Source organism: Patiria miniata, unplaced genomic scaffold (genome assembly GCF_015706575.1).
Source record: "Patiria miniata isolate m_02_andy unplaced genomic scaffold, ASM1570657v1 HiC_scaffold_30, whole genome shotgun sequence".
Classification (NCBI taxonomy): Eukaryota; Metazoa; Echinodermata; class Asteroidea; order Valvatida; family Asterinidae; genus Patiria; species Patiria miniata.
In genome coordinates this window covers 4,577,687-4,603,559 of record NW_024037070.1, presented here as the reverse complement: position 1 = coordinate 4,603,559, position 25,873 = coordinate 4,577,687, and the positions used below count along the sequence as shown (strand labels likewise).

The 25,873-nt window shown below is 43.1% G+C and overlaps 1 protein-coding gene across 2 annotated transcripts; it reads left to right on the top strand.

Annotated features, from left to right (window-relative positions):
- Positions 1–73: 73 nt before the first annotated feature.
- LOC119739211 (deleted in malignant brain tumors 1 protein-like) lies at positions 74–16,866 on the top strand. 2 transcript variants are annotated; one of them, XM_038214060.1, is made up of 10 exons: positions 74–356; positions 3,851–4,180; positions 5,973–6,293; positions 7,609–7,917; positions 8,355–8,678; positions 9,801–10,121; positions 10,947–11,126; positions 12,818–12,976; positions 13,947–14,071; positions 16,148–16,866. In XM_038214060.1, exons 1-10 carry the CDS (start codon positions 275–277, stop codon positions 16,667–16,669), a joined length of 2,673 nt encoding a protein of 890 aa, XP_038069988.1. In that variant the 5' UTR covers positions 74–274; the 3' UTR covers positions 16,670–16,866. The 2 variants fall into 2 exon arrangements, with proteins under 2 accessions (XP_038069988.1, XP_038069989.1); XM_038214061.1 differs by having other exon boundaries at positions 75–356; positions 16,172–16,866.
- The last annotated feature ends 9,007 nt before the right edge of the window (positions 16,867–25,873 follow it).

Sequence of the window (25,873 nt, the reverse complement as noted above, 5' to 3'; positions counted from 1 at the left end):
CCTGGCTTGGCGGCTGGTGCAAGACTAGCAGTATAGTCTGGGCCTGGTATCCTGTCTCGCATGTACGTTTTGTCAATGCGGGGTGGGGCAAGAAGGCCGGACAGAGCGGAGCTATGATCCGTAACGGTGACAATTACTAACCATGGAAAAAAACCACGTTGCTAATCATCAGACACTCTTCTCGGAAATGTGACGTCGTGACGAAATAACAAACACTGAATGAACGGAGATTCGTAAAATACCATCATCGTCCATGTTCATATAATTATTAAACATGGCAACGTTACAGGAATGGACGAGGTTGAGTTTGGCTCTGATCTTCCTTTTGCTGAACACTGATGGCGCAAATGGACAGGGTAAGTGGGCGTGGTCATTATATGTCGGAAAAAGGGGATATGTGGCTTTAACCTAGCTGGAGTTACCCAGCCCTGAGTTTTATCATTGGGTTGTCTAGTATTAGGGCTGGAGCGAATTTTTCTCATAACTTGTATTTGTAGTATAGGCAAATTTTTTTGGAAAATGTTCAATTTTGTCCCCGTTACACACTAATTGCAACTGCAACTCACCCCAAACTTGCCTGGAATAACCATTACACAGGTCCTTGAAGTAAAAAACGATCCACGATGAAGATTCAGCCTACAATTGCAGTGAAAACAGGAGGAATAACCGCTAACTTGACAACCTTGCTGGATTGGCCTGGACCGCAATTGGTTTGTGCACAAAAAAAATTGTGTACTACTACTATGAATGGCGGTCGATTAACAGGCACAGAGAGTGATCGCTGTCAACTACTCGTTTTTGCCGGCTGCGCTGGCTGTTGGCGCGTGACGTCACGCGGAAGCGTAACACCCGATGACTGTTTCATGCACTAATATAAGGTTTACCACTCGCATCACAGCTTTGGTACTGGAACCGCAAACCAATTGCGGTCCTGGCCAATCCAGCAAGGTTGTCAAGTTAGCGGTTATTCCTCCTGTTTTCACTGCAATTGTAGGCTGAATCTTCATCGTGGATCGTTTTTTACTTCAATGACCTGTGTAATGGTTATTCCAGGCAAGTTTGGGGTGAGTTGTAGTTGCAATTAGTGTGTAACGGGGACAAAATTGAACATTTTCCAAAAATTTTTTGCCTATACTACAAGTTACGAGAAAAATTCGCTCCAGCCCTAGATGACAACCCAATGATAAAACTCAGGGCTGGGTAACTCCAGCTAGCTTTAACCAAGGAATGCTAGTGAACTGGAAATATTTAAATTTCAGTTTCACTTTACAACACCCTGTGCAAACCGGTCTTAAACAAGTGTTTAATACCAGCCAAACACAAATTTATTATGGCAATTCATAAATACCTTTTCACCGTTTTCGGTCAATAATCAAAAGTTTTACTTGGGTCCAAAAGTCAAAACAAGTCAAAATTATAAATTTTGTTCAACAATTTTACTTCATGTTTTTCAAAACGCCCCTCTAGCTATATCAGTGCGTGAAATTAGACCAAAAAAGTGGTCGGACAAAATGTCCGAGCACAATCAAAAGTGTTCTGCTATTGTCAAGTTTTGATCTGCCATCTGAGACGAACTTTCAAAAGGCCGCGTTTACTATACTTCAAACACGTGGACGGTACATACACGTGTGTACATGTACAGTATGTATGTTTACGTACGTACGTATCCATAATACACACTATGTAGTTGCATTGACAAGCGCCGGGCATTCACGCGCTCGTTTCTGTAGTAAGCCACGTTGTGAGAATTTAGTAACAATCACGCACTTAAAGCATACCGCGCAACACAACCTACTTTGATCTTGCTAAATTCTCATTACATGTATGCGCGTCAATGTCCTTATAATAGACCGCTTGCAGACGCGTTCGATAATTGACGCGCTAAGGTGAGCGACGCCATGTTATGGGACAAAATGTGCGTGAATTGATATACGCCTGTCCCACAACATGGCGTCGCGCGCCTTCGCGCGTCGATTATCGAAGGCGTCTGCAAGCGGTCTATATTTAGACTCGTCACTATACAGACTCATTCAAGTCTGAAGAACACATAACTTAAACTGGGTGAAATTGCAGTTCTGAATGTCCAAAGAGGCTCGATCGAATCATTATAGCAAGGAATATATAGAGGTTGAATCAGGTCCAATTTAACACTTTTGCCCAATAGAAATTAACTGGGAATTCCACAAACGGCCACTGCTCATTTCCATAAAATGACTTGAAAAGTACAAAAAGTTGTATTAACTGATTTGTAGAAGAAACACGAAGACTGCTGATCAAAACACAATTTATCGACTTGATTTCACGTCTATTTTTTGGCAAACGGCACGTACGTACGAATGGCAATCTATCGCTGTGCACGCCGCGCTGTACCAGACTGTGTAATGATTGGGGTGTAAACGCGTTGCATCTATTGCGTGAATATAAGACAACACGTACATGTAGTTAGCAGCCGCTCAGCGTACGGTAAGTATTACAGACCGGATCATCGGAAATAAACAACAAAATACTTTTGAGCGCAAGCGTTTATTTCATACTTCTGAAAAAGACAACTCCACAAAGAAAACATAAATCGCTCGGACATTTTGTCCGAGCACATCTGCATTTGGTCGGACAAACCATGAAAGTGGTCGGAAAATGTCCGATGTCCGACCGTAATTTCACGCACTGCTATATTATCATCATGGGTAATATGGTATGGCCCTGTCGCATATAAATCCGTAAAAAAATCCTTATTATGAGATTGGCGCATGTGGCACAGAACGCAGCTGTGCTAGTGACAGTGGTGTGAATTTAGGAATATGTAATACTGACTCACTGGTAGTATTGCGCATGCCTTCGTGAGGACAGTGAACGTTTAACCAGTAAAACGGTAAAAGGCACCAGATTTACGAGCCCAATTTTCATTTCACACCGGAATATACTCCTAGAACTATGAGGCTCCGCTTGAGCAGAGCCTCATAGATCAAGAAGCCCGCAAAATTGCCTGCAGCACAAAACACTAATAAAGTACAAAAACGTCCATCAAAATGGAGATATTTCACACAGAACCGCTGCACAGTTTGCCCCTATACTCCATACTTTATCTCTTGACATACTCACGTATCATGCGCAGAATTAACATAGGTGGATTCTGTCGTTTTTTAGGCCAAAATGATGAAAAATATGCCCTTTCCGCACTGAGCCAACCTGACACTCACTTGAAACGTGCATGCATATGATCGAGCGATGATTTTCGGTTCGCTTGGAGCGCACCGCGAGGGGTACGGTACATGCACTTGTACGCATGCACATACTATCATTTCGCCTGTACTGTACCCCCCTCCGAGCGAACCGAAAATCATCGCTCGATCATATGCGTGCACGTTTCAAGTGTCAGGTTGGCTCAGTGTGGAAAGGGCATATTTTTCATCATTTTGGCCTTAAAAACGACAGAATCCACCTATGTTAGTTCTGCGCATGATACGTGAGTATGTCAAGAGATAAAGTACGGAGTATAGGGGCAAACTGTGCAGCGGTTCTGTGTGAAATGTCTCCATTTTGATGGACGTGTTTGTACTTTATTAGTGTTTTGTGCTGCAGGCAATTTTGCGGGCTTCTTGATCTATGAGGCTCCGCTCACGCGGAGCATCATAGTTCTAGGAGTAACCAGAATAGTGATTAAGACCAGCCAGCCGGTCTTTATCAACGGTTTAAAACCGGCCATGTGACGGGCTCTCGACCAATAGGAAAGGGTGTACTGTCTTAGTGTGTGAGTAAGCATTGAAACCAAGGGTTGATATGAGGATTTTAAACCGAAAAGGCCCCCAATGTCATTAACGTTTTAATTGATTGTTTTGTGTTTAAATTCTAGTGGAATACTCCATACGTCTCGTTGACGGTAGTAGCTATCTGGAGGGCCGAGTGGAGGTGTACGTCGACGGATCGTGGGGAACAGTTTGCGATGACTACTGGGATCTGTTAGACGCCACAGTGGTGTGTCGACAGCTGGGCTACGGAAATGCCCTCTACGCTCATTTATCGGCGTACTTTGGACAAGGCAGCGGACCCATCAAGTTCGACGATGTCAATTGTCAGGGTGATGAAAGCATGTTACACCTTTGTCAGTTCTTGACCACCAACAATTGCGTACACTCTGAAGACGCTGGTGTGGTCTGCTCAGCACCCAGCCCCACTCCGTCATGTAAGTTTCAAATTTCTTTTTACTAAAATTTTTAATTGATTGTGATTTTGTTTACAGACCTGCCGGAGGATGGAGTATCTCACTTGATTGTTCACATGCGATACCGACCTTTTGTTTTGCTAAAAGCTTATCAAACACAATATAATTTGACTTGTTTCAATATATTGTTTTTGAAATATAAGACTTAACACATATGCTGTGTACCATGTATACAGCACACTGCAGAATTCAATGTTTGCAAGATGCTTGGCCATTGTTTAAGTCGAGGTCGAGTAAATATTTCAGGTAGTGTTTTTGTCCTGAAGAAGCTCAGCGTAAGAAAACTTTAGCACATAGTTTCTTCTTGACAGTTCAGAGCATTCATTAACAACATCTTTACACTATGACTGGCGCTTTCCGACTGTCATTTAAGAGTCTTGACCAACTAAAATAGTCCCGAGATTCAAATCAATTTGAGCATTTAAAGCAGTTTGATTGGTAGCTGTAGAGTACTTGTTAAGAACAACACCAGAGCCTGGTCTATGCAAAAGTAATGCAATTTTGCCTCGCAGTGTTTGGTTTGAAGTGATTTTGGAATGCCACCCTGAAAACCTGTGTGTAAATCCTTTCCTGAAACTTAAACCCAACACTTGCATAGTAAGGCCGTGACGTAGGCCCGATTCCACTTTATCGATTTTATTACCCGAAACTGCCTAAAGTTGTAATTTTCGACAAATTTCAGAAAGGCAAGCACCCTTTTCTATTGATTACTTGCCGATAAATTGTTAGAGAAAAATATGAGTAAAACAGCTTTTGAGTCCATTTACCGACAATTTCCCGATGTCTGGATTGCAGATGAATCAAACGAAAAGAACCAATCACAGCGCACGTAACCATATGCTACTCGGCAGGCAACTTGCGTGAAGCACGCATGCGCTGACTGACAAAGCATCAAAGCGCGGCACCATTTGCACACGTGCAAGCTTACCGTAGGCCGGCCTGCGAGGGCTGAGCTAGCTATGCTTTCTCGGCGATGGCGCAGCCAGTCATTATAAATGCACCGTTGATAGTCGTGATTCGTGTACACAGTGTGCAGGCCGTTTGCTGACAGTTGACTGCTCAACGAACTTCATGTAAACATCGGTGAACATCACTCACTTTGCCACAATAATGACTCAACCTCAGGTTTACTATATTTTATTTCACACTGAGTGGAATCTAGTATTAGTTGCAAAGTTGGCCAGTGAAATTTTTAGTTGCCGAACGCAGGGGAAGTGAGCGCGCCAGCGCAGCGCAGCATTCACGCAGTCTTGCCAGCAGCTTGGTAGTAGAGTGGGAAGGGTCTTCCGGGTTTTTGTTATGATTTCCAAAATAATCACGGGTCTGAGGGTACCCACCCGCTACGGAAATCGGGTACCCATTCCCAACAAAACCCTGTATACGCACGCCCTTGTTGTGCAGTAACCTCCATGGCTTATTCTTGACTCTTTGAAATAATAAACTGACCCAATAGGCCGCGCCTACTGCGAAAGTTGGCAACAACATCTGTGTCTATCCAATATGCCACACTGCATATTCCTGCCACACACATCATACACAAGCGCTCACAAGCGCAACTTTTGTTGGACATGAATCAGGACTATATCTGAACAAATTATGGGGGGAGGAGGGGGAAAGGGTGGTATTGGGACGTCAAAAATACTGCTAACAGAGCCACGGATCTTTGTTTCTGAATCTACCAAAATCTATGAAAATCATATTTCGGGTATTTTGAAAGGTAGTGAGTGAGAGCTGAGTGCGTTTGATTTTGCAGCCCCAATTGCAGCCCCAAGCGGTATTCGTCTTGTCGACGGCGGTGACCCTTTTCGAGGTAGAGTGGAGGTTTACGTAGACGGCCTTTGGGGAACAGTCTGTGACGACGAATGGGACATCAACGATGCAAGGGTAGTGTGCCGTCAGCTGGGCTATACTGGTGCCATCTCAGCGCCCGGCTCGGCATCTTTTGGCGCCGGATCAGTCCCGATAGCTTTAGACGACGTACGTTGTACAGGACGGGAGAGTCGGTTGCAGGACTGCGAGTCAGATAGCAGTAACAACTGCAATCACAACGAAGATGCTGGGGTCGTCTGTACAAGTTAGTACTGAGAATGATGATAACTTGCATGAGCTTTAAGCAAGGATTATTCCATGTTGCCGCACTTTTTATCAATCTTTGCCCGTACAAAAGTTTCTCTTCATGAAAACACCTACAATGTGAAACATATAGGGCCTAAGGCCAAAAAAGAAAAGTCTCTGGTTTCTGGTATGCGTGCGCATTGCCATAGCCATGCGCGTCAGCAAAATTTAAAAAAAAAAAATTTCAATGTAAGATGATGTCTCAAAACCGCCAAACTCACTGGTTTGACTGGAATCCTGCTGCTGCACAATTTTAACGTGTTTTTAGATGGGGCACGATCGAGTATAAGCTTTATGTGGCCTCTCTGGGCTCCATTTAGTCGGGCACCATTTGCAGACGGTGTTGTAATTTTGTAATTGTGCGTCTGGAAGCCAGACTGAGGGAGCAATGGTCATGTATCTGGAACCTGTCAACGCTTATTAATTAGCGCAGTATGCAAGGGAGCAGACTAATGAACAGCCTGGCTGCAAATGCACGATGTTGATGTTGCTGTATGGTCTGACGTCACTGTTTCTTCAGACTTTTGTAATGCTGCAACTGATCCTCAAATTTCGGTTTGGTTGTCGGTTCGAATTTTTTTTCTCAGAACATCGGTTCAGTTCGGATTCGGAAGTGCATACATAATGTACATGTCCATGGTACAATGTATAGGCCTACAATGAAAAGCATATTCTAGCACTATCAACAGAGACTTGCCGAACTTCCAAACCAACCATTTCGCTTCACTTCGGTTCAAGTTTAGTTCGGAAGGCCAAGTTCGGCTATTTTTAGTTCGGTTCGGCGGTTCGGCGGTTCGGCTGCAGCACTAGATTTTTGTCTTGACTATATCCAAAACTTCCTGAAGAATGTTCGAGTCGGTCGAGATCGTAAGTGGGTGTAGAATTCTCAAGCCTTATGGCCTTACTGAGGTCACCTCAAGCTCCACCCTGAAGGATATTTTTGAGAGTTTTAAGGGGATCGAAGCGTCATCTGCAACATCAGCCGTCATTTGAAGAAAAAAAAAGTAGGGGGGAAAAAAGAAGCCGCGTCGCCGCACCACTTTTGGGGCAAGCTCCACACCAGAAACCAAAGACTTTTTTTATATGGCCTTACGGACGATGTATTTTTTAAAAATTACACAAAGGGAACCTGTTTAATATAAAGTGCACAAGAATTTAAGATTCCACTGTCTTTTATTGAAAGTTTTCCAACGCTGCTGATTCCGTCTCATCTCTTAAGCTTCCTCTTTTATTACCGTCACTGCCTTCTTTCCCTTCTGTCATTCCCAAAACAGGCACTACCGTAATTCGTCTAGTCGACGGTACCAGCATTCATGAGGGCCGAGTGGAAGTGTTGCTCAACGGCGATTGGGGAACCGTCTGTGACGACGGATGGGGCCTGAACGATGCCCAAGTGGTGTGTCGTCAGCTAGGCTTCGCTGGTGCGTTATCGGCGCCCTTATCAGCGCATTTCGGCCAGGGAACGGTCCCGATAGCCATGGACGAAGTACAGTGTACAGGAAGCGAGAATAGCCTGTTGGAGTGTTCCTACAGGACAATTCACGACTGCAGCCATAGTGAGGATGCTGGGGTCATCTGTGCAGGTAAGACTAAAAGTTCTTGTGCATGGCTGTCAAAGCTGAAGACGTACGGTTCTGCTTTTACGATTCAGGCGTAATTTAGGCGATATTTTTTGTTTTTTCAACAGGTTTCATGTTATGTAGGGAATTTCTTGTTTTCAGCAGGTGTCTGATGGAAAATTACTCTTTTTCAATGTTGAATGTTGGCATCTCTGAGTAGGATATCAGTTGGTTTTGGTAGTCTCAAGGCCAAACTGCCTCAGAGTCTGTGGTCCCTGAACGCAGCAGGATACAACTGTGGCATTGTTCAATGGGACTAGCTCTCAGAAGCGGCCGTTTATGCACTGGTGTTGGTAGCTGAATGCATCAAAATGCACCCGACTTTTCCACCTGAGGCACTGCGTTGCGTGTGGCAGGCGTGGGGTTGATGTTTATTCGACTATTGTGCTCTTGTTTTTCAGAGACCGGGTACACCCTACGTCTCGTCGGTGGCAGCAGTGAAACCCAGGGCCGAGTGGAGGTTTACCTGAATGGGGCTTGGGGAACAGTCTGTGATGACGACTGGGATTTAAATGACGCGAGGGTCGTGTGTCGCCAGCTCGGATACGGCAATGCCATTGAAGCTGTCGGCTCGGCACGCTTTGGCCAGGGCAGCGGAGACATTTTGTTCGATGACGTGGCGTGCACTGGATCGGAGACGAGCTTACTGGATTGCACGAAGTCAACTGTAAATAACTGTGGACATGGTGAGGATGCGGGTGTCATCTGTGGTACACCCGGGTCAGGTAGGCCAGTCTATTATTACCTATAGGCAAATAATTTGGTTTTTGTCTCTTCCCTGTATTCCTTTCAATTTCTTGTAAACTCAGTACTGTCTGATAGCTAAAGGGGAGAATGTAATAAGCTCACTCAGGCAGGATTCGAACCCACAACCTCCTGCTTTCTACTATAGCTGTCTTACCACCTGATTGATAGCCAGGGTAGCTGGGCTGGTTCAAATTCGATATAGCAGCAGTCTGTTTCATAAGACTTGGTGGACAGGTTCTAAAATGTTAAACAAGTTGGTCATCCATTTGTAGATCAGAAATGTAAAGGTCAATAGGATGATGGGTTCGAACAGCTTAGAGCAAGTTTGAAAAAACGAAACGCAAATGTCGGAAAACGAAACGCAAATGTCGGGACCATTGTGTTAGTGAAGTCCTGCATGTAGCACTTTCAAAATCTAGGATATGAAAGCCCAATTCATAAGCTTTTTTCTAGTACAAGAATCATTCAAATCACTCATGTACTTTTCAAGTTACGGAATTTTAAAGTTCTGTCCATGGATCACCAAAAGGGGGGGGGGGGGGTTCAGAAAAATCCCTATGTGATTTGCTTTCTTTTTGCTGAAAGAACACTTACCTTTTTGTGATCCGTGGACAGAACTTTAAAACGGTGGTTGTGTTTAAAATCCCATAACTTGAAAAGTACATGAGTCATTTGAATGATTCTTGTACTAAAACAAAGCTTATGAATGGGGCTTTCATATCCTACATTTTGAAAGTGCTACATGCAGAACTTCACTAAAACAATGGTCCCGACATTTGGGTTTCGTTTTTTTTATTTACTCACCCTGTACTTCGACTAACTTCACTTGAATGAAGGATGGTTGGAGTACCTTTGTCGACTATTTGAAACCAGAGCCCGGGGCATGGATCCATCGCTGGTTACCAATAGCCGGGCGGAGCCAGGACTTTTGACCATCACTTGACTTGAGGCATTCATGCGTTGCCATTGGTGTGCAGGTGTAAGTTCTGTCACAAATCAACCACCAGTCGACTGATGGTCCTCGCCGAACTTCCTCTTCTTAGGTGGATGTTTTTCTGTCTTAATTTATTGACACAAATTCAATTCCTGTATGATTACAGATTCGTCAACAATCCGACTTGTTGACGGTTACAGCGCGCTGGAGGGCCGTGTGGAGGTTTACGTCGGGGGGGTGTGGGGCACCGTCTGCGACGATCACTGGGATCTCGCAGACGCCACCGTGGTTTGTCGCCAGCTTGGTTACGGAGAAGCACTGACAGCTCAAGGGAACGCAGCCTATGGCCCTGGAACCGGATCGATAGTCTTTGACGTAGTGAATTGTCGGGGAACCGAAGACAATATACAGGATTGCTCTTATTCTACTCAGGACAACTGCCTTCACAGTGAAGATGCAAGTGTCTCTTGTAGCAGTTCGTCGGCAGGTAACAAATGTTCTCCCCAGTCCCTCTGTTTTTCATCCTGGGCAATTTTGTCAATTCCTTTCTCCTACAAACAAATCCACCTGCCATCCGAAAAGAACGGCTTAACTCACCGGAAAAAAACTTCTTCAGTTGTAGACATAAAAAACAGATGGGGCTGGTTTTTTTTTTTTCCTGGTCCCCCTAGTCACTGGTGAAGGTCGTGATGCTTATACATACACTTGTTCAGATGCTGCAAACAATTTGAATATGCAAAAATGCTCATTAATATGCAACAACATGTAGTGTCTTAATGTAAGCATTTTGCGCATGGTGGCAGTGTTCCTGAACTTCATGTGTATGTCGTTTTTCTTCACTTTTTTTTGGGGGGGGGTGCTTGTGCACAGAGTGCGTAAACCATTTTGAGCCATGCAATTGCCCCAAACTCTGATTCCTCATGTTAAAATTTTCAAAACACATTAATAAGGCCGACGTCAAATAAATCCTTTCCAATATGGATATTTACGAGGTCTCTGGAGAGCTCAGCTCAGTATCACTAATGACCCTAGCATTTGTTAGTCCGGTGTCTCACCCATACTCTCCTTTCAGCTGAGAACTGGTACGTGCCGGTTGGACAATCAATGCCGTCACTGAAAATTGTCCTGTACATGCATACAAACTGGCAGGATGCCAGGGGGATCGCGCAAAGTTTTACTTGCAGTACTTTTTTAAGTTGCTAAGAAATCGCTATCATATAAAAATAGACCACAATTGGGTGATGAGTCAGAAATGCAGTGTTTGTGTTCATCATCACTGTGATGTTCAATACAGTTCTCGTTTCTTCACCAGCCTATGAGTTTGGTCAAGTACGTCTGGTAGAGGGTAATTCGGAGTTCGACGGTTACGTGGAGATCTATTACAATCAACAATGGGGTACCATCTGCAATGACCGATGGGACAAGACAGATGCAGACGTGGTTTGCAAGGAGCTGGGGCACGAGTTTGCCATCTCCACATCTGACGCCTCAGGTATTTACAAATTTCGCAATTGTCCATATTTAAATTAGAAGCCATTTTTGAGGGAGACCTGATGACAAGTCGTTAGATAGTCGTATTTTGTCCGTGAGCTTCAGTCGAACTCCATCGGCACGGCTGGTATTAGACTAGTATGTAATCGGCCGGGTTGCAACAAATCTAACGACTTGACGATAACGTTCTCGCACCGTTATTCATATATATGCAAGCAGCGCAATACATATGCAGCACATGTTTGCGGTGAGATCCAATCGCGCACAGCTATGCAAATGAGGACTCATTCATTCCGTTACATGGGGAGTTCTTCTCAATACGTCGGGGACATGTTTGCAGAGTGGCGACGTTTTAACAACCAACACACTCAGCTTGGTCAATTGTGTATAGAAATGAAATGTATCACTGTGACATGCTTGATTTATTTGAGTCGTGTATGCCCTATAATGAATTTTGTAATGTTACACAACACAGAGTACAAACCCTCGAAGTAATGAGAGCGATCTTCCGTGGCGGCCTAGAATACACTCTGAAATCTGAACCAATCAGAGTGCTCGCATAGAATTCGCGAGCAATTCAAGCTACTCCCATATGTTGTGTACAAAATTGAAAACGTTTTCTCCAAGTCGGTAATTGATCAGACATAGTCAGCATCATTTGGTCTGGGAACCAGACTACGCGCATTGCAGCGATATTTTGCGTGCTGGAGCCAGTGTCCGTACGTAAAACAATTACCGACTTGGCATCAAGTCTATTTTTGAGGTGGAACGGCATCCGCACGGATGCCAAACGCATTCATAAAGACATGGTGTGCGCGCATTTTGGTTACCCTATTGGCCAAAGAGGAAAGAATGCAGTATCCAGACGCCACTTCTTTGGTTGTGTGCAAAAAAGTCTATAGAGAGTCGAGTGCATTTTCAAAATATTTCCTATTAAAATTGAAAATGTTTCTCGGTCCCAGATTCATGTCTTTTTTTTCTTCAAATTTTTGTAATGACTGACGTTCATTGAGATGATATAAAGGGGCGTCAACATTCTTTCCGTCACACAATACACAGACTTTTAGGTTTTACGTCTCGCAAGGTTGAGGTTAATGATGTTAATTGTGGGTAACAATCATAGAGCTATATTAAATTACTAGAGCGCTAACTCCTCATTCTTGCGCACGGAGACGCTGTGAAGCCGCTCTGGGCGCAGACATTTTGAATTTTTGTGCGTGTTTGTAGAACACAATCAAAATATATGGATTTAATGTTAAAAGTGTACTCTAAATGCAACGGGCTACATATGTAGTAGAAGATACGCAAACAACTTAAGTGCGTCATGAGGGTTCAAAAAACATCACGGCAAAAAGCATCTGCAGCGGAGGGACGCGCACACGTTGCGCTGTTTGCGTAGAGCAAAATGAAACGCTCATTTGCTGATCGTGCATTTCGGTTTTGGGCATATCGGCTTTGATGACGCGCACCGGTATGGAATACAAACGCAGATATGCAAATAGCCGTACAAAAGCTGTATAAAATTTCGAGTTTTCCATAGGTTTGTGCACAAATATGGATGCGCCCATCAGGCATTACTTTGTACATCGAGTTAGCGCTCTAGTAATTTCTAAGTTCTATGGTAACAATTTGGTTGTTTTGAAGAAGAAAAAATTCAGGTGTTGAATAATGATGAATACTTGCTTGGTTTAGATTTCGATACCGGAAGGAGTAGTTCCAAACCCATCTGGCTTGATGATGTTGCCTGTGGAAGTTACGACACCAGACTAGTCGATTGCGACCATGGCCAGTGGGATAGTGACGACTGTTCTCATGGTGAAGACGTGTGGGTGAAATGCAACGGTGCTCCGGGTAAGTTCAGAGCTGCATATCTGGGTATAAACACCTACTAAAGCAGTTTAGTACCTTTACTTAAAACTGATTTTTCGCCTCTAGTGCCTTGCTAGAGCAAAAGTTTTACCTCAAATTTCAACTTAGTATCTTGCGGACCTTTATGGACAATCTGTACAGCAACTTCCGAGATTTAAATGTTGGGGTTGGTTTCTTTAACGAGTACCCGGGTACCCGTGTTTTTTTTTTAAATCGGGTACCCGATTCCTGTACTACCCGTAAATGCACACCCTTAACTCCATGAAGTGCTTTATATGGATATCTATGAACTCATGCAATATGTCACATGATCAGTTTCAACCAATGACATGTCACCATCTAATAACCACAGTTTACTACACCTCATAAATATTCATGGTCAAATTAGAACACGTCATTGGCCGATTCCGCCGCACGTCCGGGAAGTGAAAATGATACGCGCCCAGGCGACGTCATCCCCATGAGTATCCAGCTCGCTGCCGTGCGGTATTTTTTTCTGGTAGCGCCAAAAATTCCCTCTCGGACCCGCCTCGTAGACATGTAGTTTGTGGCATGTAATCTTTACGGAACCAGTCTGTTGTTGCAGCCCTTCTAGCTATTGCAGTAAAGACACATTACACTAGACTATTTTGTTGACTGACAAAGAACTTGAATATCTTGTACTGAATAAAGATGCAAAATACGAAGGCCGTTATCAACATGGCAGTGAGGCTACTAAAACGGCAGTGAGGCTACTAAATATTTATGAGGTGTAGTAAAACAAATACAGCATGGTTTATTTCTGGAAAATAGTTGGAATTACTGGTCCCTCTGTGTAGGTCAGCTTGACTACCTCCCTCAGCTTCGCTTCGCGTCGGGAGGTAGTCAAGCTGACCTACACCTCGGGACCAGTAATTCCCACTACTTCTCCTCAAACCGCTGTATTTGTATAATACCAACCGTCCCATTGCAGGACTCTCCTCTGGAGCGATAATTGGGATTATATGCGGGGTGATCGGCGGCTGTATTCTGTTGTTCGTCTGTTGCAAACTGTGCTGTTGCAAGTCGAAAAAAGGCCCTGCCAACTCAACAACAGCGGTAAGTTTGGCCCGGTTCACTTCATTTGCACGTTGCTAAATAATGGTGACTGCATTAAAAACATTCTACTAACAAAATGTATGTGTCATTTATAAATACCCGGGACAGTTGACCCATTCCTATTGGTGGAGGCCATCACGTGGGTGGTTTTAAACGGTTGATGAAACGCCAACTGGTTTTAAACCCTTTTTTTCCGGTGTCACATGAATTTGGACTGCTACGAAATCTGGTCCCTTTTACCCTTTTATTGGTTGAGCATTCACAATCTACACTTAGGTATACACAATACTACCAAGAGTTCAAAATGCACACTTCACTGGCACTGCCATTTCCTGCGCACAGTACGCGCACATCGCACAGTACGCGCTACACACGCGTCAATCTCCGTATAAAGAGATTTTTAGTACTACTCCAGAGAGGCACATACCATAAGGCCAAGGGAATGAAAGTCATAGAATACCGTCCACTGCCCGCATGTGCCGAAAGGTGCCGCCGAAATTTTTCATTATTTACAAAAAAAAATCATTAGTTACCCAGAATATTAATCTGCCACAATAGTTTACTTTTAATTTTATCAGAATCCGCTCTACACAATTTTTCTAACGCAGATTAGTCGTATTCTGTGTACCACATTGGCGGGAAACCCAATCTGCCCACGCGAACAGAGTACAGTGAACACGTATGTATAGCGCGCGGTTACCAGCACTAGCGCTGCATACCAACGACTCCCTTTGGCCGTTTCCCCAAACCCTTTCATGATGTCTACGTAGTGACATCATGCAATTTGTCTGATTCTGGTTAGTGCTTCAGAATAATGAATAATGAAAAAAAGCCTCATTGTTTTACAAATTCAGCAGGACGTTATTCTATGACTTTCTTTCCCTCGGCCTAAACATAGCTAGAGGGGTGTTTCACAAAACACGAAGTGGAACAGTTGAACAAAATTGTTGGAAATTTATAATTTTTGACTTGTTTTGCATTTTTGACTGAAAGGTTATTTATGAATGGGAATAAATATGTGTTTGGCTGGTATGAAACAAGTACGGACTGTGAAAACGGGCTTGGTGCTTGGTCGCCGATAACGACCTTCTCCAAATCCGCATCCAGACCCCAAGCTGATTTTAAACGCACTTGTTCAAAGCACATACTTATCCAAATGTTTTCAATTGAAAACAAAAAAGTGAATGGCATAAATAAACCTGATATAAGATTTGAGGCTTTGCATGGTGGGGTATCGGTATCGTTTCGGTTTGCAGTAACACCATGTGGTAATAACTAAAAAAGAACTTGTCCTGCTTATTATCAACTTTGCTAAGTAGTTTTTTGTTCTGATAAGAAAAGTCCTGCTGTAAGTTCTAAACGAACTTGTCTTTGGTCTCAACGTTTCGACTAGCCTGCTCTAGTCATCATCAGGAGACTAATATCTTCTAAGCAGTAGTTATTACCACAAACCGAAACGATATAAATAAACCTGTTTTGAAATGATCGGTGCATTCTGAGAATGGATGACAATAAAACCAGGCAATCTGTGCACAAAACCAATGGGGCTGTGAACCAGCTAAAACTTTCGTTTGAGTCGTCTTAAGTATTATATCCGAAAGTAACTGATCATCTTTTCACACTTTGGTACATAAGTGATGTGAAATATAATTGTTTGAAAAATCATTGTTTGAAACTGATCAGAATGAAGAAAGTTTTGGGATTCCCTTGTTGGGGAAAAAAAGGTGACTCTGACCCTGAAACTGGAGAGGCCGATGTTGGCCGATCAGGATTTCAAGCTCTCTCAGCGAACTGTAACCAATCATTCTTCAACGCCTGCTCACTGGAAATTTTTAGATTTTCAAAAACTTTTTTATCCAAGTTTTAAAGTTTGATTTTAATTTTCAAATTGCATTTCAAATATTCTCTGCATTAAAATGAGTGCCGATGATCAAGTACTTTTTGAAAAACACTGAAAAAAAAAAAATGGAATTTAAAGTTGGATTGTGAGTATATTGTGAGTATATTGCACCGCTTGTTTGTCATCCATACCCAAAACGCAATGCGATTGTCAAAAAGGTTTATTGTTTGTGACAGGCTTCGTCGACTACCTATTCCCAGGTACCAACCGGCGGAAGTAATCCTGGAGCTCCTCCTGTGGTCCACTACCATCCTCAGCAGTATATGAATCAACCCTCACAGCCGTCTGCCCCAACGCAGCCGTACGCCCCAACGCAGCCATACGCCCCAACGCAGCCATACGCCCCAGCGCAGCCATACGCCCCAACGCAGCCATACGCCCCAGCGCAGCCATACGCCCCAACGCAGCCATACGCCCCAATGCAGCCACCTGCTCCCCAGCTGTCAGCTGTCGAGGCCCCGCCCCCTGCCTATGAGTCAGTCATCTCTCAGCCCACAAAGTTCCCACCGGTAACCGGCGCCGTGTACGAGATCCCACAGCAGCCGTCTGATCCAGCCTATCCACCAGCGCCATTGCCGCCTGGTCAGAACCCCCCATCTGCGCCCAACCCACCTGCAACTGGTCAACCTTGGGCTGCGCCCCAACCCCAGGTATTATCCAACCCAACGTACTTGGATACTGATGACGTAATCACTTAAATGGTTCTGCGAGGTTCGTAACTGGAAAGGATTTATGATGACTGACGCGTCATCATAAGCCAGTCGTAAGCCAATCGCAAGTCAATCGTAAGCCATTCACAAGACAATCACAAGTCAATCATAGGCCAATCACAAGTCAATCAAAGGTCAATCACAAACCAATCACAGGTCAATCACAATTCAATCATGAGTCAATCACAAGTCAATCACAAGCCAAATGTAATCCAAGCATGTAAATCACAGGTCAATCACAAGCCAATCACAAGTCAATCATAGGCCAATCACAAGTCAATCACAAGCCAATCACAGGTCAATCACAATTCAATCATGAGTCAAACACAAGTCAATCACAAGCCAAATGTAATCCAAGCATGTCAATCACAAGTCAATCACAAGCCAATCACAGGTCAACCACAAAGGCAATCACAAGACAATTAGTCTCAATTCAAGTGACAGACAGTCTTGTAGTTTAGGTACTTGGGATGGAACGCAAGTCTTTTCTTGTTCATAAAGACCATGTATCCATACGCAATAAATCTGAAAACCGAATTTTATAATACAAACGAAATGTCCTTCAGTTCCAACTTTGTTACGGTAGATTTAAAAATTGTATAAGAAAATGAGCCTTTGCAGTTAAATATTTGGACATTGTTACATGTAAGATATTAGAATCCTCTAGGGTGTTGTTATTTTTATATTACTCAGTCAAGTATTTGAATAAACATGGCAAATTTTTAAAAAAATACTTTGAAATTGTGACGGGGTTGGTATATATAAAAAATGTTTAACCTGGCTGAAATACAGCAACAGGGGTTCACTTACATTAGCTGGTGCGTTAAAATTGGGCAGCATGTGAAGTAGTCGTGCGTGCAGTCATGCTTGCACATGCTGTCGTCATTATACTGGAGAATTTGTCAGTTGGTTAGGTGCTTGAACATCACAGACCCATTTACTAGCTCAGTCCAGGAAAGATTCTGCATGCCCCTTGAAGCCTGCAGGGCAACATGGAAGGGCACTAGATCCCGAGGTTGAAGGTGCATATTATACACATATTGACTGGCGTTCAGGTCACTAGTGCATGTCTATGTACCCCAAGGAACATTGAGTGACCGTTAGATGGTTCTAAATAGACTCTGTTGTGGTCACTGACAAGCACCAGTGACCAAATGAAGAGAGATGACATTATAGTTATCCCATTCACAGTACTACTATACCCTTCCAAATGGTTTAAGTTCAAAATACTATGCACAGGGTTTTTGTGCACAGGGCTTTTGTGCAAGATCACAGCTCTTTCATGATCTTAATATTTCTGGGATATCGGTATGGAATTTAAAGGGAATATATATCATTTGCTTTTACTGTAATTTTCAGAAATGGATGGAATTGGGGGGTTGGAAATATATAGCAAATATAGTTACACTGACTTTTTTGAACTTTTGGGTTCGAAAATGCTATAAAAACCAAGAAAAACCATCATTTTCCTGTAGTCTGGTTCCCTGACTCCATATAAGAAGAAACGGAGCAGTTTACATACATTGGGGAATTGTTAGGTCAGGGAACCAGTCTAGCTGGCTCGTACCCGTTCATAGGTTTGTAATTGATTGCAAACAAGTGCGATGGTCAATTGGGGCCAGTATTTGAAAAAAAATCCAGTTTTTTTTCAACGCTGATTGGCCGATCAGCATTGGAAATGCCACTTTTCTTGAAAATGACAGTATACCAGGTGCCATGATTTTACAGGATGCTTTACACTGTCATTCACTAACAGTCCAGCAAGGTATTTCAAAATGATTTGGTAGTTTTATTTTTTGATGTTTGCAAATGTTGTATTTTCCCTTTAAAAGGATCATTGTTAAATATGCATGAAATAATAATAACGTAAAAACAAAAATTATGCTCATCATGTATTTTGTAAACAAATAGTAAAATTTTATGTACACTTTTACATTTTGTCTCCATTTTCTTAAAATTGTTTTGCCATTTGGAAATGTAACATTTCATATCATGTTTATTTTTATATGTATGATTGTGTATGATGTACAGTACTTTGTTTCGCTGCCTGTTCGATATAGTAATTCCGTATTTTAAAATTGTCTTAAGGTGCATTTGTAATAACAAAAGTGACATTATATTCACGTCACAAATTACACAGTACAAGGCATAGGGTTCTGTGACTGCTTTGACGGAGCACAAAAGCCCACAGAAATCAAATGACATGATATAATAAACACAGCTGTGATATGGGACATGTTCTTGGTTTGCACCTTTGAGGGCGCATGACATCCGAGGCAAAGCCGAGGGTGCAATACGTCACATAAGTGTGAATATCTCAATGTCCCACATCACAGCAGTCAACAATTGTAAAATATTACGCAGCTGTTGTTTGATTAGTACTCATAAATGACTGACGAATTGTCTTCTGTGCATCCCCAAAGTGAATAACAGAATGTCCCACATCACAGCAGTCACTAATTGTAAAATATTACGCAGCTGTTGTTAGATTAGTATTCATAACGACCGATCAAATGTCTTCTTCACTGTAAATTCTGTTATTATAATCCTTCCGTTATCTGTGTTATGAGGAATCTGTTAGTTTGATTAGAAACAGACACAGGATTTAGTGATTGAAATGTCAGAGGCTGAATTTGTGCAAAGCTTAGAAAACAGTTTTGTCTTAATGGGGGGGGGGGGGGTATAATGGGCTCTGTTCACAAGTATCCCAGCACAAACAGAGATTATCTGCCAAAGAAATCAAAAAAGAGGGGAAGTTTTTTTCTTCGTATGTTGGCAAATGTTGGCAGATGCTTTATTGATCGTTTCTCGATCTGCTTTTTGCCAGTGCCTTACTTGTTTGTTTGTTTTTTACAAAATCAGATTTCATATTTTCTGCGGTCACACTATTCTTGTGTTTTAGTATTCAAATGTTTATATGTGTGGTAGAATAATAGCATACATTTTATGAGAACACTTACCATAAGATTTTTATAACAGACTGTTTTAAAATTGTAAACTTCACTTTATTTTAAAGCACAGCTCACTCGTTCGGTGAGAAGCACTGTTCATGTCATCTCATAGACCCAAACACTCCACAAAAAATTTGAAGTAAATATTTTTATGTTTTCAATAAAAAAACTGTGTGTGTATATTGTAACATTATTGTATATTGTAACATATTATGCATCTAACGTATTTTTTTCCAACTAGCCATATATTGATATCTTTCATTAAAGCATACAAAATTATTGTAAATACATGTAGAAAGATTTATACACGTGTCACACGTAAATGTCATGAAATAAAGAAAATATGGTTTAAAGGGAATATGCATCATTTGCTTATGCTGTAATTTTCAGAAATGGATGGATTTGGGGGGGTTGGTAATATATAGCAAATATTGTTACACTGACTTTTTTCTACGCTTTGGGTTCGTAGATGCTATAAAAACCAAGAAAAACAACCATTTTCCTGTAGTCTGGTTCCCTGACTCCATTTAAGATGAATCAGAGCAATTTATTGACGTTGGAGAATTGTAAGGTCATGGAACCAGTCTAGATGGCTTGTGCCCGTTCACAGGTGTGCAATCGATTGCAAACAAAACCAGACTAACTAAATATGGTCAACTGGGGCCAGTATTTGAAGAAAAAAAACCAGTTTTTTTTCCAATGCTGGTCGGCCGACCAGCGTTGGAAATTGATACGAAAATAGAACTTTTCTTGAAAATGGCAGTATACCAGGTGCAATGATTTACCAGGATGCTTTACACTGTCATTCAGTGGCGTCGCCAAGGGGGGGGGGGGGGGGGGGGGGGGGGGGGGGCCAGGGGGGGCACGTGCCCCCCCTGGAAAACCTAGTGCCCCCCCGAGTGCCCCCCCATCAAATGCTGGTGCCCCCCTATCCTCTGCAAAATTCTGCGCGTTGTTAAAATCATTACCTCAAAAATAGCAATTTCTTGAGATATCTTCAGATCGAATTTAGCATCAAATGTGGCACCATTTTGCATCTAGCCCATCCTCCGTATGCGAAAATTTTCCAAAGGCACCCCCTCCCCTTAGACCCCTCCCCCAGGACGGCGATCCGTATCCACCTAAGTGCCCCCCCCCATCAAATGCTGGTGCCCCCCCTGTGGCCCCCCCCCCCCCAGACTGAAAAGTCTGGTGACGCCACTGCTGTCATTCACTAACAGTCCAGCAAGGTATTTTAAAATGATTTGGTAGTTTTATTTCTTAATGTTTGCAAATGTTATATTTTCCCTTCAAGTTAAAAAAAATAAAATGTGCCTTGCCTTGATCCTGTGAATGATGAAAGGGAATGTAAAACCAGTGTCATAATATATAGCACTCCCCAAAAATGCTTTCTGAAAACCAAGAAATTGCGTTGCTGGGTAACCATTTATGTCTGAGGACTTGGAAGTTGAACAGTCTTATTCTAGTCATACATGTAATCACTTATCATAGTAATGCTCATAAGTAGTTCTCCCTCCCCCCCCCCCCTCAAAAAAAGTACCCTCGGGGTCAGTATGTATTGTTTAACTGCGGACTAGGAATGATTTTTCAAGATTTCCCCCCATTTTAGTGGGGACAAGTTTATTAGATTGTATAGCTTAATTCGGCAAACAGCCATTTTCGGAGTTGCAGCCGCGGTCATGACTATCTAGACCAATCCTAGTCCGAAAATTTGGGACTCTCAATACGTGTATGAGAGTCCCAAAACTTAAGGTATGAAAACTTGGAATTCTAGAAAATAGACTGGCACATGAAACTACCAGTCCAACAACTCTTCAGTACTGCATCAGTCAACTGTCAGCTGACTGTGCCAAAAGAAATATCTAGCATGTCGGGTACTAGGTCACTATTTCTACACATTTCTCCATAGTCAGGCACCAGACTAATGACAATGAATGAAGAAGTCAGTCTTGTCAAACAGTTGGACCATGGATGGACATGTACAAGTCTAGTCTTTAGCCTCATTTTGAAATCACTTCACTTCCCTCTCATGTGCAAGCCACTGCCAAATATTGAAGAAAAGTGGTAATCCTTATTTAGGACACCTCTATTTTTACGAGCTGTTCAAAACTGACTTTGGCAGATGACTGTCCAGTACCAAAGTGAATTTTGCAGGCTAAAGCATTCTTTTTGCTTCAGATAAACTAATGTTAGTTGTAATTTTGAAAGCATCTTCAAAGAAAATGCGACTTTCCTACCTTTTTTTAGCAGTTCGCCATCTTACTTTTTTAGTCTACTTTCTGTTTGTCATCGTCATCTTTTACACCTTAATTTCCCTCATAAAACAATTAAAGCCCTGCCCTCTTTCCACAAAATTTAACTTGCTGATATTCAAAAAGAAGTCATTGCCAACTGTTCAAATGTGTCAAGACATATCAGAATGTCACTTTGAGTGTAATTTACAGCTGTTTTGGTGAGTCTTTTAACCTTATAATAGGAACGGGGTCCTAAAGGTAAGGATTACCAGAAAAGTCTCCTTTAAAAATTGACTTGAGTCTTCAAACTTGGTTGGTGAAATACTGAGGACCTTTTCTTTGCCCAATGAAAATTTTGGGAGAAATCTGCTGGCTAAAGAGTGAGTAAAGTTGGCCTGATCTTCTATTACATCGTTTTGAGCACTTGAGGTCCCAGTCTGGACCATAGAATGGCAGATTTCTGGCAGAATTCTGTAAAAATGGTTCTTTGACAGAAAAACATAGCAAATTTGAAAAGAATTGTATATTTGTTTCAAAAAGGCTTCAATTTTTCAATCTTTTCAAACAAACCCTTGCAAAATAGGACAGGTTGCCTGGTCTAGGTGCTCCGGTTCATTGGGAACCTGACTTCGTCATGACGCAACCGCATTTTGCCTGAAATTTACGCGATATCATATCATCTTTATGTGACTATAGATTGTTTATAATGTAATTTGAACCTTAATTAAGGCAATATTTAAACATCTGCATATGATTTGAAGTGTTTATAGTACGGTGGCCCACAACTGTCACGGCAAAAGCAAAAGCGCCACGGCAAGCGCAAAAGCGCCGCGGCAAGCGCAACAGCGCCGCGGCAAGCGCAACAGCGCCACGGCAAGCGCAAAAGCGCCACGGCAAAAGAAAAAGCGCCACGGCAAAACAAAAAGCGCCGCGGCAAAAGAAAAAGCGCCACGGCAAAACAAAAAGCGCCACGGCAAAAGAAAAAGCGCCACGGCAAAACAAAAAGCGCCGCGGCAAGCGCAAAAGCGCCACGGCAAGCGCAAAAGCGCCACGGCAAGCGCAAAAGCGCCACGGCGAAAGCAAAAGCGCCACGGCGAAGGCAAAAGTGCCACGGGTTTATTGGGAAGGGGCGTAATCATACATGCCGCTACTACATCAAAAAATAAAATGGGAAGGAGAATGGCCGCCACCAGGAATTCTTATTAAGCACAGAATTTAATTCTTTGAGAAGTGATTTTATGGCTGAGAAAATAGCAAGGCCAAGGAAAACCGGTCAGGAAATAAATCGTCGATATTAATTTGTTGTAGGATAATTATTATTCCAAGAGAGTTGCTGCCGTGAATCAGAGTTTATCAAGGAGTGGGACTCGCTATCGGCACCATCAGGGCCGTTCCTCATTTCTTTACATTTCGTGGGATGCAAACAATTACAAGGACGGGAGGCTCTGTGAGCTGATGCATTTTTGAAAACATTTTTTTCCCCTTCCGACTAGCATGCAGAGAAGAGTTCCGTTAATTTGAGCCTTTTTTCACATGTGTGTATACCAGTGTAGGCACGAAAGTGAGCTGCCCAGAGTGTATGAGTTAATTTTTTTTTCAGTATATCATACACATCTATAGGAAGTCGATTAAGGCTGCGGCAGTGGGTGGGTAAGGCTTGTCAACACGTAACTCGCCCGCGGGCCCATTAGGTTAGAAATTCCCAGAGAGCGGGAATTTCAAAACTCTTCGCTGAACGTTGCTTGCACTGACCGGTTTTCCTTGCTATTTTCTCAGCCATAAAATCACTTCTCAATTCATGGTGGCGGCCATACTCCTTTCCATTTAATTTTAGATGCAGTGGCGGCATGTATGATTACGCCCCTTCCCAATAAACACGACTGAGTTGAAGATAACTCACAAATCGAGAAATGGATCGTTCTATTAGACAGTTGCAACGCTTTCGACAGAGGAGGTTAGGTCGTGGATTTCATGTAAGGAACGTAACACAGGCGAAGACTTTGGATATAGAATAAGAAAGAAAGAAATTAACTTTAAAAAGGGGGGGGGGGTAAGGGAGAGACACTAAACAAAGGAGAAGTGTTATCGTTGAGATGCACAGTTCTAAGCTCTTCTATGAAAATTTGGTGGCTCTGAAAAGAGCCGTTTGCTTTGTTTCGAGTGAATACGGAACTATTTGATGCCGGAAACAAGCCCTCTTTCTGCCCTGCAGGCTGATTCTGCGATGATGTGGAAGACTGTCCACAGGGCAACTCATCCGTCGCTATCGCTAAGCATCATGAGGTCTTGTTCGGCTTGTTGGTTTCTTGAGCCGGGGGTGGGTGGGCCAATGAGTTCTAGGTTCTGAGTTAATTTCTTTCTTTCTTATTCTATATCCAAACTCTGGGCAGCTCAATTGTGTGCCTACACTGGTATACACACCGGTGAACTCATGGGCGTCGCCAGAATTTTTTCTAAAGGGGGCAAAACATATTTTTCCCAAAAAATTCTTGTATTTCTAAACAAATTCTCGATTTCTCAGTTTTAGACGGGGGCAGGGACATTTTGCCCCCCCCCCAACTCATTCAATTTACACCACTATGACTTCGCGCCTCTTTTTCTTTTCTTTTTTTCTCTCAGTTTTTTCCCCTTCCTTTTTTGTGTGCTATTCCAGGGGGGGGGGGGGGGGGAGCGCCCCCTTGCCCCCCTCGCGACGCCCATGGGTGAACTAAGTCTCAAATTAACGGAACTCTTCTCTGCATGCTAGTCGGAAGGAAAAAAACTCTTCAAAAAAATGCATCAGCTCACAGAGCCTCCCGTCCTCGTAATTGTCACGTGCATCCCAAGAAATGTAAAGATAATAAACCCGTGGCACTTTTGCCTTCGCCGTGGCGCTTTTGCTTTCGCCGTGGCGCTTTTGCGCTTGCCGTGGCGCTTTTGCGCTTGCCGTGGCGCTTTTGCGCTTGCCGCGGCGCTTTTTGTTTTGCCGTGGCGCTTTTTCTTTTGCCGTGGCGCTTTTTGTTTTGCCGTGGCGCTTTTTCTTTTGCCGCGGCGCTTTTTGTTTTGCCGTGGCGCTTTTTCTTTTGCCGTGGCGCTTTTGCGCTTGCCGTGGCGCTGTTGCGCTTGCCGCGGCGCTGTTGCGCTTGCCGCGGCGCTTTTGCGCTTGCCGTGGCGCTTTTGCTTTTGCCGTGACAGTTGTGGGCCACCGTATTATAGTGTATGATTTCGAGTAATTATGGGGAATTTGGCAGATTTTTGATAAATCTGACAGATTTTTGAAGCGCATTTAGCAGAATTTTGCCATGACCTTACGGTCACCCTAGTCTTCACACGGGTGTCGGACGCTTCGCCCCATTTCCACGCTGCCCTATGTCACTTCGCCCCTAACCACTTCGCCCCATCCCCACTTCGCCCCATCCCCACATCGCCCCATCTCCGCTTCGCCCCATCCCCTCTTCGCCCCATCCCCACTTCGCCCCAGTAGTATGAAAAAGGTGAAGGCTAGGGGTGCAGACCAAATAAACTGCCAAAGACCCCAGATAATAAATGCTCCCAATTCTAGAAACTTAGGAAAAAAACAAACTCTTTGATGAGGTGCTCGAGACACAGGTGAGAGAAATGATGGCTCTATCCCATTCAGAGACGCCTCTCCTATTGGCTTGTGAATAAAATCATCAGCCGCTGGATTCAAAAGAATCCGTAGGTATGGGTCAGTGAGTTAAAAGGAACTCACTGCCTTGAGGAAAATGTTCCGTCAAAATTTGTCTGATATGTGACACTTACAACTTCATTTAGATGAGATTGGTTACTCCAACAGTGAAATTAGGATGTCAAAGGTATTGTCGTTCTCAGATATGTGGGAGACGGGTTGGTATAGCCGGGTTGGGAACAAAGTTTGATCTTTTACTTAAAGCTTTTTTCTCGGTAGGGGAGAGCCTATAGCTTGAGAGGTTGGTTATGAATTGTTCATTTGGTGATGGGCTAATTCTTTCCATTGGTTAGCAATTAGTGAATCTGTTGAAATAGTT